A 16,117-nucleotide genomic window follows, 5' to 3' on the forward strand; every position below is an offset into this window, starting at 1 on the left:
AAGATACATTTGAAACCGATGTTGCCTAAATTTAAACCAAACATATTTGGAATCTTTTAATTACAATACCTCTGATGAGGTAACTCAAATAAGAATTATTTACACATATGTAAAAAGTAAATTTGTTATAAGAGATGCCAACAATACAATTAAACAAAATTATCAATCATAAACTTTTAAATAAATAATAATTTGATCATACTTTGAGTTGGGGGAAAAACTAAAAATGGATATCAAACTAAATTACCTATATTATTAAACATAATAATTGGTAATTTATTTTATTTTTTAACTTAATTTTTAAATGGTAAAGAGAAAATTAACATAAATAAAGTAATTAACTGTAATAAAAAGTAAAATAATTAAGCATTTGTATAAGAGACACAATAGTATCATATGCTATCTATATAAAGGTAATATTATTTCTCATACTAACCATTTAAAAATTAATATTAATTTATATATTAAACAGTCTGTACCTTACCAACAAAAAAAAGTTAAATAATTATAAATTAACAACAAGGTAAAACAATTAAACATGTAACAAGAATTGTTTTGGAAAACATAAAAACTTAGTGTTCTGGGTACTGTATAAATACTATAGAATATGATAAATAATACAAATATAATAATCATAAGCAGGCAAACATTGACTCATTTGAATAAATCAATGGAACTGTTAAGTTAACATTGATAATCATCTGTTCAGAATTAGTAGGGTCAATAAATAAACATCTACCATCAGCATGAAGTACATCTAATGGAACACTGTAAGGTTGTACTGGGCCACTCCATGAATGTTGATCAGTATCGTTACACAAGGAACTGGTGGTCAGTATAGCTGTAGTTTGTGAAGCGCTTGTATTGTCACCATATGACGAAACATGCTGTATATAAACCAAATTATTATAAAAAGTGTTAACTATATTTTATTATGAATGATTAACTTCAGATAGTGAACAATTTTTGTTCAGTCCGGTTAGACCACACCATTTGATTAAATTGTATATTATCAACCTGTTTCGGACTATCAAACCATAGCCAAAAAATTACTTTACCATGTTTAGTAAAATAAAAGCTAGACAGTTTTTGTAATAAAAAAATGTGGTATTACTGTCTCAGCTTACCTCTTAAATGAAACAGCTTATACAAAGAATTACGCATTATAAAATAGTACCTGAATGGTGGCAACAAATGTGTGACTGTAGCCATCAAATGCAACTGTGATTATATAAATAGTATTTTGTACGAATTGTAAATGGGTAAAAAAACAAAAGTTTTGTATATCTTGACACCTGAACATGTGTGCAATTGAATTTCCATAATATATCATTTCTTGGTGGCACTAATAATAAAACAATTGATACATTTTTTTATATTTTAAGTAATTTTTAAATAAAAATTGTATAATTAAATTAATAAAAAATGAAAAATAAAAATGTCTTACTGTAAACAAATGAACATATAAAGTTGCAGAATGTGAATACCATAAGCAGCCAGCAATTGGACAAGGAAGCATGTTTGCAAATTCTGCTAGAGTGTGGTTTGACGCTGTTGTATTTAATTGCTCATTTTGTCCTATCTGATGGTTTGAAATAGGCTCATGATTCTGTAACTAAATAAAAAATTGCTTTATTAAATATAAAATAATTAAATGTATTTATTGTGTTACATGTTCTGGAAAAGACCAAGGACTTGTTAATAATCTTGACTCATAGTACTGCAAGGTTCTGATCACTTCACAACTTGAATCTGGTAGCTGCATGAACTGGACATCATTTGTTTCTATGTAATTTTGTATAACATCATTTTGTACTAATGCTGTATCTTGTGGCCCTAACAGAGAAACCTAAAAATACACTAAATTCAATTTTCTGGATCTAATGAGAATACTAGCATATGTGAAAATAATTTACATCGTCTAGTGGATTAAATGTTTCACAATTAACAAATGGTCTTGACATTTCTCCACTTTCCATACGAACTGACATAGCCCAACGTTGATCAAACTCTTGCTGCTCTTGTTCAATGTTTTCTGCAGACTCATTACTCAAGGTATCAGAGTCATCAATACATAGCACTGTTTCTATATCAGTTTGATCATTTCTATAAAAGATAAATTATTTAAAATATGAATAATTATGTAAAATATTTATCTAATTTTACATGCTATAGTTAGAATTATCTAGCTCAAAACTCGCATTAATATCAACATCAGCCAGTTGTGGGATATCAGGAAAAGCTTGAAGGTTAGGTAAGTAACTATTTCCAGATACAGTAGATTTGATTTCTTTTGTAGGTATATTCAACTTTTTATTACTGTTTTTCCACTTACTCTAAAAAGTAAAAACAATATTGTCAATAAATCACAATATCAATAAAATCTTTAACAAGCACAAATTACTCGGCACAAATTTTCAGCAAATGATGAAGTTCTATGTGAAACTTCTAAATTTAGGGGTTTTGATTTATCCAACTAAAACATATTATATTTTAATTTATTAATAATATAATAACCGATGACATAAATTCACAGATCATTAATAAAAGTTTGTAAATTGTATTTTATAAATAAAGATAATTCATCATTAATTTAATACTATGAGACAACACTGAATAGTAACCTAAACATGTGCATACCTATTATAAAATACATATTATAGTGTTTTAGCCAGAAACTTTCATTGGAACAACAGCAGTTAAATCATCTTTGTTGTGGACGTTATAAGAAGCATGATAATATTATGTTTGATAAACTATGACTGATGGTAAATTTCAATTTAGTGTTGTAATTTAGAAAAATCAAAAAGGTATACACACGACAGTTATATCACAAAATTATGTAATTATAGAAAATTAAATACAAAGATTAATTTTACAGTTAATATAATTTTTTGTACAAGCATACTTAAACCATTGTTTCTGATGTGATTTAAAAATATCTCAAAAATGTATGTGTATTACAGGTTTACAATAAAAATCAAGTTATAAAGCATAAATAAATACTTTGTTAGTTAATAATCACTGTAATATTATATATTTAGATTATTTGTTACTCTTACTTTGTTAGTATTGAAATAATTAGGAAATTAAAATTTTAAAAAAAATACCTGATAATAATTACAATATGGATTGTTATTGTTTGAAATAGAGAGACAAGTATTTGTTGTAGATCTATTAAACCTAGTTCTATCTGTTGAAAGCAACATATTTCTTAAAAGTGCACTTGTAGTCTTTGCAATTGGAGGTTGATAGACAATGTTTTCCATAGAGCTAGAAGAGGACACCTAAATTTAAAAAAATATATTAATTATAGAATGCTTTTTTTACACATTAAAATAAATTTAGTAATAAAAGAAAATAAGATATAATTAATCAAGATAATAAAAAAACTTAAATAGGTACTGTATGTACATAAAATAAAATAATTAAATATAGATAGTGGCACACAATACATTTCTTATATGCCCAGAGCAACAGTAACTATAGATCTTCCTAATTATTATTTGTAGGTGAAAATGGGAAAAAGAGAGGAACTCATGTCAATATTTCAAAAGGTGTCAGTAACCTACCTTGTTTGCTACTGTTACAAATAATTATAATTAAAAATTTACCGTAAATACATACATGAATTTCAGAATTAGTCTTTAGTGGTCTAACAGTTGAACGATTTTGAGTTTTTTCAACTGAAATATTAGTAGATACTTGGGTATGCATCTTTATACTCTCTAATGATGTTTCAGAAGACAACTCATCATATTTAATTTTTGATTTTCGTGGTCTTCCAACTGATCGCTTTTTTACCAACTTCTTGGTATTGTTTCTTTTCATGGTCTGTCTTTTCGTTTTCATAATGTGTGCCAAAGTATTACACTCGAAGTGAAATCCCATTCGATGCAAATTCAATAATTCAACATACTCGTCTTTCTGTAAAATAATGACTCATGTTAATTAAAAAACCTTGGACGAAATAAAAAATAAAACGAAAATAAAATTAGGTGAAAACGAAACTATTTCGAAGACAAACCACCCAAAACATTTGGTATAAAACACAACATAGGTACATAATATTTAAATCGAAATCGTACAGTAGACGAGGTGGACGGCCATAAGGAAATCGACAAAAGAATGGCACTGCAGGCAAACACGTTGGTGGGCGGCCGGAAAAATATTCGTTTGTGGACCACGGGATAGATGTCCGAAGGCTGTTGGCGCGAATCACTGGGGCGACCGTGACGACGAAAATACGGGATAATAGACGGAGCGGGACAGCGACCTGAACAATGTGCGATCGCCGATTATTGATTAGGCACCGGACGATCGAATCCCGAAGTTCGATTGTCGGCCGTCGTCGCCAACGTCAAAGTCCCTTAAACGCGGCAACCATTGGCCGGTTTACCTATAATTCTCAAGCGTTCAGTGCGAACGCAAAACCGGTTTGCGGCAGCGACGACCGCATTCTAAAAATACACGGAATGGCGACGGGAAACCCGGAAAAAACACCGCACGACAATCGTATCGCGAACGACCCACATAATACGGATAGAGTGTACAGGTATATCTTTATGCATGTGACATGAGTATATACTAAACAGTATATATCGTTAATCATTGATATTACGAATTAGGATATTATATTGTATGTTTATATATATATACGTATAAATGCCTACGAATTTACGCGATAATGAACAAAACACCGACCACGTCTACCTCAATCATCCCGTCTTGTTTTTCGACGATTACAATTATTATTATTATTGTTGTCATTACAAAATGTGTAACTACAACACAATAAAACCACCTGCAACTGACCTTTAGATTGCCGGGCAGACCGAGATTCAGAGCACGCTTTACCAGCGTCCGGTACGATGTCAACTCCTTTATCGCATCCGTCATTATCGCGAATCATACGGTGACGTTAATTGTCTCGGTGATATTACTCTATTACCGGCTCGTACATGCGTAATGTCGCACGTGACCGTTAAAAAAAAATTTTTTTTGAACAAAACACTTGAAGCTTCTCGCGAACCGTGATTTGAGTATGTGACGCGTGTAACCCACGGCAGGCGTGTGTCTCGTGGAATGGCCCGTCGATACTGTTGTTCGAATTCTTTAGGTTATGATGACCGTTTTTTTTTTTTTTTACGAACAAATTTTAAAAATAGCCATACAGAGCAACCGATTTGAAAATAATCCGTTTGTTGATATCTACGTGAATTTTGATTTGTACAATCATTATCTTTTAATCGCCTCATTCGACTCTTTAATTTTGAATGATAAACATTCAACTCTTTAATCCAGCATTCCAGCGCCAATTTATTATCCTTTATACACTACATAATATTGTGTTTTCTAATACATTTATTTTTTTAAATTCTATTTTATCAATTCTTTTGAAAACATTAATCATTAACTAATCGTAATATCTTTGTTTTTACAACTTTACAAGAATTATTTTGTTTGCAATTATACTTCATGCATTAAATATATTTATTATTCAGTCACAATTATTCAAACATTCTATATGTATGTTTCGTTTATTTGTGTATTCGTGTATGACTAAACATGATTTATTTTTTACATTACATTGTAACTTATAATCTAAAAGTAGGTATATAAATTAATAACATTCAATTTTGTTAAAAAAAAATACATTTTTTTGTTAATAATTATGTCTGTTGTTTTGTATAATACTATAATGTTATCAAAATTATTATTTTACAATAAATACATTAATATTTATAACTTATAAGCATCTTTTGGTTCATAAATCCTAATATAACGGCTATAACGAGCCATGAGTTAGTATAGAATATGAAACTTGGACTACACAATTTAAATAAGATCTAAATAGTCAATATGATAAAAATGTTGATCTAAATCATCTAAATAGGAAACATAAAACACAACGTATTCCGTAGCCTATGAAGAGTTCTAGAATTGTACCCCTTTAATCCTAAATTATCCTAAATGAATAAGGTCAAGTTCCTATTTCAGTCCTTTTTTAAATTACAATAATATTAAAAATGAAAATAATAATATTTTATTACTATTTTGCTGAAATATTTATTATGCAGACATGCAGTTAAAATCGTTTATAATATAATAATAATAATAATTGTATAATTGTATGTTAGTATGTAAATAATAAGTAATATTACTAATATTACACAGGACTCGTATGAACGTAAAAATGTGATAATAGCTGTATGGTGTGGTAATTCTACTATTACTACACGAATAGAGGGTGCCCGTACCAAATTGTTTGGTGCCCATCTGTTAAAAAGTTTAATGTTGTGTCTTTTTGATAAGTAAAGTTGAAAGAATAAAAATATTTCACTATTTTATTTTATCATTTGTTTTATTTTTCAAACTTACCAGTTACAAATGATACACACTGACTTTTTTTTTTTAATTGTAGTTTAATAATAACATGAATGTATTATAAAATATTGTAAAGTTACCTATATCATATTATTATAAAATACATTATATTTTGTATAAAGAATAGATAAAATCTATATTTTTTTAGTATTAATATTTGTATTTTAACTTTTAAGAAATAAAAGTTTGAGGACAAAGGATTTTATGTTATTACAGCTTATAATTATAAAATATTCTAACATTCATGTACTTACGTACGAAATTTTAGAGCCCTAGAACGGTTAGAACTATCCTTGTTTATATGGAAAATAGTTAATAAGATGTACTTCAGCACAAACTAAGAAGATATCACAGAGATAAGATATAGGTATTGATAATTTATTACTTAATCATCGACATAATTAAGATAGATACGTAGAGCATGAAACTGAACTCCCTATCACGTTTGATGTCTGTGTAATGTCCATGATAAAGTATAAACACTTAATACCTATCTAAAATATCTTTATAGTTCACATTATTGTCTTAATGTCTAATGTCCTTTAATAATATATTTATATAATATATTAAATTATTACTATTAATCGATGGAATAGATTATTCTAAAATCAATGATAATTGATAATATTTAGTCCTACGTAGTAACCAAAAAACATTCCTGTACTTAAAGCAGATCAAACATTTGTAAGCTCGTTAGATGACGTAAATATACCAATATAATATATTATTATTATATATTTATATTTCTTTAAATAGGAATCTTGTATCATTTAAAAAGGTTGACTAATGAGTTGACCATTTCAAGTGCCTACCTATCTAGGTGGATGCCTTTACAAAAAAATGATGTATATATTAATTTCTGAGCAAAGTAAATTTGTTTTATAATAATTTTTTTTTTTATTTTAATAATTTAAATAATTTATCAATCTTTAATAAAAAGCAGGTAAAAATTGTCTGGTCTGTACTTTGTACAATTGATAATAAAAATCTACCAATACTTTGAAGAGTAATAAAACTAATAAGAGAAAAACAAATTCGAAAGAATTGCACTATTTATTTACACAAAACTATTTTTTATTTTTATTTTTAATATTCTAATAGTGTTTATGCATGACAAACAAATTAAATAAGTTCAATAAATAAAAAAACTATAATGTAATTATATAATAAATGATTTGTTTGAAAAATATAACGTTTAGAACGTTTAGTGGAGGTCTGAACATTTTATATTTTTGTTGTCATTTAATTAAATACTATATATATTATACAAGTATATGATTATATTTTACATAGTATATTCAGTGCTTGATTTGTGGAGATTTCTTTTTTAAATTTTTTTAGCGTACCCATTCTATTTATTTGAAACAGAACGCGAGGAACGCAACATTTGAAATAATGAACCTAATCTTGTAAATCATCAGTTTTTTTGATGCAAAATTTACCTATAACCTATAGCCATAATATTTGAATATTTGTATCGACTATGAAAAAAAAAAATTGATTGTTAAAATTCCTTACCGTAAAATATAGTGATAAGAAATTGTATTATGCCCACAGAAATATAAAGATAATATGTATTTGTGATTATACAAAGAATAATAAATATTCTATTTTATGGATTATATCTTTATAAATCGTAATATAATAATATAAATTATATAATTGGATGATGTAATAACTAATAGTGTTTCTTTCTTTTAAAATATTTTTGTATAATAAATTGAATGGTTTTTGGTATTATAGGTAGCTGAAGGGGCGTGGGTGGCTTTGCCCTCCACGATAATGTGACAGTAAATTTTGTGTGGAACACTCATTCATCCAACATCCACCGAGTCCCCCTTCTAGTTTTTTTTCTAATCAAGCACTAAGTATATTACAAGCACTGAGTATGTTATGGTATTTTAATCGGATTCAAAATATACATATTACATAACATTTCTTAGACAAACACATACGGAAGGACATAATATTCTTTGATAAATGCTTCGGCTGATCTGGGCATAATAATTCTGAATACAGATTTCAGTTTGTTGTCAAGTCTACTTGAAATAGAAATTTAAGTAGAAATTAAAATATTGTCATACTTCAATTTTTGAAGAAATTGTAATAAAAAATATTAAAAATGTGATCTAAAGTACACTTGATGACAAATTCAAATCTGTTTTCAGAATTATTATTTAACTATTTAATCTAAGTTCTACAGTTTACAGTATAAAATATTAAAATCCCCATTTTTAGCATTTAGTGTGACACTTCTAATATATATTATTATCACATATTAATAACCTTACACTGCTTGAATTTCTATGCCAATATCGTAAATCGTAATGTGTAATACTGTAGTAGTGAGTGTATTAGTGTAAACCGTTTAGTAATTACGTAAAACAAGTATATTATTTAATACCAATAAATTGTATTGTATGTAACCACCATGGGCGGATAGGCCATTTTTGGCCAATCAGGAAATTAAAAAAAATGAGCCCGCACATGAAAAAAAAAGTCTAAAAAGGGCCCCATTACTGAAATACGAAGGAGGGCCCACCGGGAAATGCCCGGTTTACCGGTAGGCCTATCCGCCCATTGTATAATACCACAAATATCTATACTATACTATTGTTCTGTGATTATACTAGATAGTAGATAAGACACTACCAGCGTTATAGTGTAGGTTATAGATTATAGATCATCGTTTTCCAAAGTGTGTTCCGCGGTGCAATTTCAAGGGTTCCGCCGATGTATATTGCGATTATTTTATACTATATAAAAAATATTTTTAAGATTTTAATTTTCATGGTTGTATTGGTGGTACTTTGTGCAATGTAGGGTTAATTAAATAATAAATGTTTGTTATTTAAGTTATTTTAATAAATATAATTTTAATTGAAAATTGTTTTTTTTTTTAGCTAATTTAAATAAACAATAATCATTAACATATTCTTAAAACATTTTTTGGAGTATTGATTTTTCTTCTTTTTAGAAAAATTGGGGTTGAGTTGGAATTAAAGAGATTGAGGTTCCGTGAAACACTTTTTTTAAGGGGCCGCTACACCAGCATTTGTTTTCTATGTCTATCTCATACATAATATAGGAACAAAGATACTCCGTATTTCCACGATTACGACTCTCTGGTTCAGTTTAGGGCGAAAGTATCCATTATATATTTTATAAAGAAGAGTATTTCCTGTGCATTGACCGGATAATTATTTTATAAATACAACTTATACAAGCATGTTTTAATTTAAAATAATTTCGATTATTTTTAACCATTAATAACTTATTCAAAAATGTAAATATTAAAAATCTATCCCAATGGTTTTTAAACTTTTATTATAAACGGCACACAGTACACTTCAAAAAATTTTCACGGCATACTGACCTTTTTTTTAGATGAACAAAATTGTTTTGAATTAATTATAATTATATATACATTTAATAAGAAATATGTGATTGATGAGCTAAAAAATATTTTTACGAATGGTTGAACATACCCGCATTTTCTTAAATCACAACTCAATGCAATCGGTAATTTATGGAAAAACCGCGGCACACTTAGTGAATACTCGCGGCACCCAGTTTGAAAACCACTGATCTATCCGATCAATGCACAGGAAATACTCTTCCTTATAAAATATATTATAGGTGCTTTTGTCCTAAACTGAACCAGAGAGTTGTAATTGTGGAAATATGGAGTATCTTTGTTCCTATATTATGTGGGAGATATACAGAGAAAACAAATGCTGGAATGGCGGCCCCTTAAGAGGACGTTACACCAACATGGCATCATGTGTTGTCTCTGTCTTACTAACGTACATCATAGCAAATTTGCGTTTAACAGAACATAATTTTTATGTTAGCTTTAATAATAGAGTACATTTACCTAATATCAAATTTAAAAGTAAGAATATTAATTATATGTTATATATAGAAAATATCATATGCTTTTAGTGATTATATCATTTTAAAGTTGTAGTATTTTACCTAATTACCTTGAAGTTTGAACCATATATTATGAACCAAGTATTTTACATAGCTATAATTCACTTTAAAATAATAATATTAATAAAAGCATATTATGACGCAAATTTGCTATGATGTACGTTACTCGTTAGTAAAAGTTTGGGAACCGCTGGTATAGTGGTATAGATATCACAATTGATTATTTATTTTCACACCACTGAACTAACTATATAAACAAAACTCAATTGTTTGATATGTGTTATCTAAGTTTGTGGTTTAGCGCCAGCACAGAATTTAATTTATAAATTGCTTAGATTGTAATTTGTATTTTTTTGGAGACTGTGGAGTATAGGTACAAATTTGAAATGGTATAATATACCTAATGATGTATGATATGTGTAACCGTGTCTAATATGTTTTTGTTAATTGTTTTTAGAATTTAAAAAGTTTTAACTTAATAATATTAATACATTATTCACTAGTGCTAATAACAAGCTATTTAACCTACGGAAGGCATTTAAAAAATAGTTTATTTTCTCTAAATATTCTAGTTTATTTTGATTGTCACTGAAGCGTATCTACTTTGGTCTGTTCAAAATCATTTCTTGCTCTTTCAAGCAAAATGGAAGACGATTATGATGAATATCGTCGTTGGGATGGTGACGTTGATGTAGAGGTTTGTTTTATAAAACTATATAGATTATCATCAATACTATGTTAACATTATTTAAAATGTTAATATTTTTTTTAATTATATTTTACCGTTTTGTTGTCTAAATACCTACTCTTATTTAGGCTGATGACAATGACGATATATTAGAAAATCCACAGGAAACTCTAACTCAATGCTTAGAGAAATTTAGTAGTGCTGACTATATTATGGAACCAGGAATATTTTCACAGCTTAAAAGGTAATCTGTAGTTTAAGATGCTGTCTGTTGCATTTTTGATAAAGTCCTGGAGAAGGTAAAAATTAATAATAAAAATTATAAATATTTTTCTCTGTAAATGAGAAAAATGAACAAAAAACGAGATAGTATTTACATTGTAAATTGCTAGATTGGCAAAATATCGGCCTACCGATTTTTAGAATTTTTAACGTTTGATTACATCTATAGCTACTTTACGATTTAAATAATTCAAATCAATTATATTTTCTATCTATGTTTTTTACTAATTTATCACAATAATAAAAAAAATACATATACCTGTTTTTGTAATTTTAACATTAATAATACAATTTTTTGAAAACTAAAATTTGAAAAATAACAAACCACAAAAAAAAAACTAGTAAATAATATGGTAGGAAATCTTATTTTAGATTTTAGAGACATCTAGTGAATTTACAGTTTTATTGTGCATTTTTTAAATTGCGACACCAGTTTTGCTTGACTCATTTAGTCAGGTTATATATAGCCTATATTTTATTAATTTATTTTTGTGCAATATAGCAATCTATAGCTAAATAATTAATTTTATATAAATTTATAGGTATTTTCAAGTGGGTGGAACTCCTGAGCATGTTATAGAATTGTTATCAAAGAATTATATTGGTGTTGCTCAGATGGCAAATATGGTAGCTGAATGGTTGATTCTAGGAGGTAATGATATATGTTTACTATTTTTTTATAACTTTACTTCATATTCACTTGTATAGAATTCATATTTTATTCAAACATATTTTTTAGGTATTTTGTTTTTTAGTTTAATTTATTAATGTATAATTGAAATTGAAATATTTTATAAGGTGTTGCTGTTGGTGAAGTTCAATCCTTTGTTGAAAATCATCTCAAAGATATGGTACTAAAAACATTTGATCCAAAAAAAGCCGATACAATATTTAGTGAAGAGGGAGAAGTAAGTTATTTATTATTGATATAAATTATTATTTAAAAGAGTATTAATTGTTTTTAATATATATTATGATCAATAGACTCCAGCTTGGTTAACAGAAATGATTGAACACAAAATATGGAGGTCATTAATTTATAGATTAGCAGAAGAATATCCTGATTGTTTGATGCTTAACTTTACAATTAAGGTATTATTGAAATAGATTTTTTTCTTTTACTTAAATTTATTTAGGGCTGCAAGTAATAGTATGGTACTATTGTGTATCATTTTTTTAAATAGCAATGAAATAAATTTTATTGCTAAAATACAATTTATTTTTCTTTACGTAGTTCAGGTAATGCGAAATTCCACTTTTTATTATTAAAATAATAAAAATTGTACATATATTTGGCCGCAAACCGACCAAAATTAGTTATTCTGTGCATTCCCCGATGATACTCAGCCATAAGTGAACCAGTTTTGAAAGCATTAAGACGTGGGGGGATGCGCAGAATCGGCTGAAGTTCTCTCACTGGACAGATCATATGTAAAAAAATGTTTTCAAAAACATCAATACTTTTTGAAATAATGAGTGTTTTATGATAAAAGAATCACCCTGTAAAATCCATAATCTTTACTTTGATCACAGAAATTATTGATAATTAACAGTATACATTTATTATTGAATAATATATTTTAATTACCTTAACTTTTTGGAATTTGCTTAAGATTATTTTATTTATTAATAGCTGATATCAGATGCTGGATATCAAGGTGAAATTACAAGTATATCTACAGCTTCTCAACAAATTGAAGTATATTCTCGAATATTAAAAAATTTTATTACTGAATCCATAAAAACATCCAGCGAAAATCGTCAAAATACAATTCAAGAATGTGCTGTAAGTTAATTTATATGAGCCATATTATTATAAGTAATACTTTTTTATAGAAAATGCATCAGATTTTTATAGGCTAAATAGACTGTGAAGCATAAGTCCTAACAATAATAATAATTATTATTATCATATTATTTTATTTGCCAATTTAATACATTTGAATAATGTATAACATAATAAATAAGCATTTACTAATGAGTTTATATTTTATTCAATATCTCAAATTTTAAAAATGAAGTGTAACAAAGTATTTGCAAAAGTACATTTTTTGAATATCTATTATTATGAAATGTACATTATCATTATGATTTTACAAATTATTTAAGTATTTATTTTTTTAGTCTAAAGTAATTAGTGAATTTACTAGTTTTTAATGTTTTTATAAATAATATTTATTTTTTTTTTTTCAGAAAATGGTTTGTCATAGCCAACATACTTATGTTTTTACATTAGTTGCTCTTCAAGTTTTAGCTAAAGAAACTAATGGAGGAGTAAATATGAAGAGATTTTCTCAAGAAATAACTCGCTGTGCTCAAGAAAGGTATTAGATTCATTTCAAGACTATTAAATAAAGATTTTTTTATTAAATTTGATGTTGTTAAGGAATGATGTGACTCCCATTACTATGGCATTAAATGGTGCGGCTCCGTATGACCAGCCTTGTGCAGCATTAAGTTCTATGTTATCACGAAATGCCTTAAATCCTGCTGATATAAATGTATTACATAAGCATTATTCATCAGCAGATTCTCCTCCTGTCAGTTTACTAAGAATACCACAATTTCTTGGTTTGTTTAATTTTTAACATATTATTACTAATATTATTTTATTGAATTTTTTTCAAATAAGTATCCTTTTTTCAGAATTATTAGTCCAGGCTCTATTTAAGCCTGGAATGAAATTAAATCCAGAATACAAACCTAAGTATATATATCTTTATGCTTATTCTGCTAGTGTCTATGAAGTCACATCTGGTAAAAAAAGAAAAGTTATTAATAAGGACGATTTAAAATCTACAATACAAGCAGTTGATAAAGTTCATAGTATTTGCAATTTGAATAAAAGTTCAACAGAATTAATTGCTGAAGTAGCAACTATTTACCATTGCATCAGGTATTGATTTTATTTAAGGATATTTCACTATGGTAAATAAAATATACTTAAGCATTAGTTAAGATATATATTATATTTTGTCTAATAAGAGAGCATTGATCAGTGATAGTATACAACTCTTTACTATGTGAATGGGTCAAACTCAACTTGCACAAAAAAATTATATTCTTTTATAAAATGTATAAATGCATAATATTAAGATTGTTTTAAATTACAGAATTATAAGAATTTTTATTGTTTTTTTGTAGATATCCTGCTGTTGCTGTTGGTTTAATATGTTGGGTTGAGAGTACTGTAACAGAGCCTAGTTTCTTCAAGTTATGTACTGAACATACACCTACACATTTAGCACTCTTGGATGAAGTTGTTACATGCCATCCACAGCTGCATAATATCATATTAAAATTATTTGTGTCTCTTTTTGAATCTAAACAGGATGAACTGGAAATTCTAGTACATGTAAGTTAAAAATATTAAATAATAGTTAGATGAATTCTCAATTTAAATTTCTTAATTTTATAGAATAGTTCATTAATTTGTTATTTTAAATTACTTTTTAGTTAAAATTAATATAGAATCATTCTTGATTATTGTTTTAGTTAGAGATGAAAAAGATGTTGCTTGATCGTATGGTGAACTTGTTGTGTTGTGGTTGTGTTGTTCCAGTAATAAAATATATTGAACAATGTTGGCATAGAGGAGATACTGATATTTCTTTGATACGCTATTTTGTTACAGAAGTAATTAACAATTTATACAATAAGAATGTATAAGTATATTTATTTATTTTTATTTAGGCTTTGGAGGCAGTCTCTCCTCCTTATTCAGTTGAATTTGTTGATTTATTTTTACCAATTGTTGAAAATGAAGAAATAACTGGTACAATGAGATGTGACGGAGAAAATGATCCTGTTTCAGAATTTATTGGTTAGTATATTTAAGTACTGACCTTGAAAATTATTTTTAACTTATTATCATATTTCATATTTTTTTTTTTTGTTGATTTTTTCAGTGCATTGCAAGGGAATGACAATATAAAATTATCACGTTTCAGATATTTAATAAATTTAAAAAAAAAAAAATGTATAACATTTTATTTCCATGTATAGCTTACTTCATTAGTGTAAATTTGTACAAAATCTAAGGTTTAAAATAAATAGTATTTTCTACAAAACATTTGTAGTTTATATTTACTTATTTTTTTTATAACTAACAATGATAACTTAATTCAGGTGGTCACATGACATTTAATTTCTTAAAACATTTTATAATTAAATAAAATCGAAGTATAAATAATAATATTTTTTTTTTACATTAATAGAATATTTACAATCTGTAATAACAGTTTACAATAAGCATATGAGTACGAAAAGGTAAATATGGGCTTGAATGCTTGAGGTGAGTAGCTACCCAGCAGTAGCACTCAACTAAAATAATAATATAATATTTAATTCATGATAAAATCTGGGAATAAATAATGATATTAATGTGATGTCATAAGAAATATGCATCTGTGTGGTCTTTAGATTAAATGAATAAAATGTTTACTTCAATATGGTTATTGGTCATTTTTATGTCATTATTTTCAGGGGTGCAAAGTACAGGGGGAGCTCGAAGGTTGCAGCCCCCATGAGCTCAATGAGATGGAGATCAGCTCCCTAAAATTGAAATTGCTAATACTATTAAAATGTTATAACACACAAAATAACAAATAACTATATTTTAATAATTGTTTAACAATTAGTAATGTTTAGTAATTATTTAGGTGAAACTGTACATGTGTTTATAAAATAAATAGTGAACCCCATGACATTTTCAAAACCTGGTGCCTCTGATTATTTTAGGTCATCAACATTCTTATCTCTGGATACTACTTTATTATTCTACCATATTATTAACTATATTACCCATAGACCTCATAATGTCAT

The 16,117-nt window shown here is 27.1% G+C and overlaps 2 protein-coding genes across 4 annotated transcripts; one reads left to right on the forward strand and one right to left on the reverse strand.

Moving 5' to 3' along the window:
- Positions 1 to 485: 485 nt before the first annotated feature.
- Positions 486 to 4,345, reverse strand: LOC113550204. 2 transcript variants are annotated; one of them, XM_026951913.1, is made up of 10 exons: positions 4,089 to 4,345; positions 3,628 to 3,927; positions 3,111 to 3,287; positions 2,405 to 2,476; positions 2,167 to 2,336; positions 1,917 to 2,106; positions 1,673 to 1,849; positions 1,448 to 1,615; positions 1,178 to 1,345; positions 486 to 887 (listed from the first exon to the last, which is right to left on the reverse strand). In XM_026951913.1, exons 2-10 carry the CDS (start codon positions 3,889 to 3,891, stop codon positions 633 to 635), a joined length of 1,641 nt encoding a protein of 546 aa, XP_026807714.1. In that variant the 5' UTR covers positions 3,892 to 3,927; positions 4,089 to 4,345; the 3' UTR covers positions 486 to 632. The 2 variants fall into 2 exon arrangements, with proteins under 2 accessions (XP_026807714.1, XP_026807715.1); XM_026951914.1 differs by lacking the exon at positions 2,405 to 2,476.
- A 6,285-nt stretch (positions 4,346 to 10,630) lies between these two features.
- LOC113550203 (negative elongation factor D) lies at positions 10,631 to 15,352 on the forward strand. Of its 2 annotated transcripts, XM_026951912.1 has the most exons (14): positions 10,694 to 10,712; positions 10,896 to 11,020; positions 11,140 to 11,255; positions 11,836 to 11,945; positions 12,092 to 12,201; positions 12,278 to 12,385; positions 12,927 to 13,079; positions 13,487 to 13,617; positions 13,680 to 13,864; positions 13,940 to 14,189; positions 14,438 to 14,648; positions 14,789 to 14,929; positions 14,987 to 15,116; positions 15,202 to 15,227. In XM_026951912.1, exons 2-14 carry the CDS (start codon positions 10,967 to 10,969, stop codon positions 15,225 to 15,227), a joined length of 1,725 nt encoding a protein of 574 aa, XP_026807713.1. In that variant the 5' UTR covers positions 10,694 to 10,712; positions 10,896 to 10,966. The 2 variants fall into 2 exon arrangements, with proteins under 2 accessions (XP_026807712.1, XP_026807713.1); XM_026951911.1 differs by having other exon boundaries at positions 10,631 to 11,020; positions 15,202 to 15,352.
- The last annotated feature ends 765 nt before the right edge of the window (positions 15,353 to 16,117 follow it).

This window comes from Rhopalosiphum maidis, chromosome 1, assembly GCF_003676215.2.
Source record: "Rhopalosiphum maidis isolate BTI-1 chromosome 1, ASM367621v3, whole genome shotgun sequence".
Lineage (NCBI taxonomy): Eukaryota > Metazoa > Arthropoda > Insecta > Hemiptera > Aphididae > Rhopalosiphum > Rhopalosiphum maidis.

Excerpts from the sequence above, each read along its gene's own strand:
- LOC113550203 (XM_026951911.1), top strand. The coding sequence starts at position 10,967 with ATGGAAGACGATTATGATGAATATCGTCGTTGGGATGGTGACGTTGAT. Across the intron at positions 11,021-11,139 it reads ATGGTGACGTTGATGTAGAG|GCTGATGACAATGACGATAT; the intron begins GTTTGTTTTATA and ends ACTCTTATTTAG. Across the intron at positions 11,256-11,835 it reads ATATTTTCACAGCTTAAAAG|GTATTTTCAAGTGGGTGGAA; the intron begins GTAATCTGTAGT and ends ATAAATTTATAG.
- LOC113550204 (XM_026951913.1), bottom strand. The coding sequence starts at position 3,891 with ATGGGATTTCACTTCGAGTGTAATACTTTGGCACACATTATGAAAACG. Across the intron at positions 1,850-1,916 it reads CATTTAATCCACTAGACGAT|GTTTCTCTGTTAGGGCCACA; the intron begins GTAAATTATTTT and ends GTGTATTTTTAG. Across the intron at positions 1,346-1,447 it reads TATATGTTCATTTGTTTACA|TGCCACCAAGAAATGATATA; the intron begins GTAAGACATTTT and ends TTTTATTATTAG.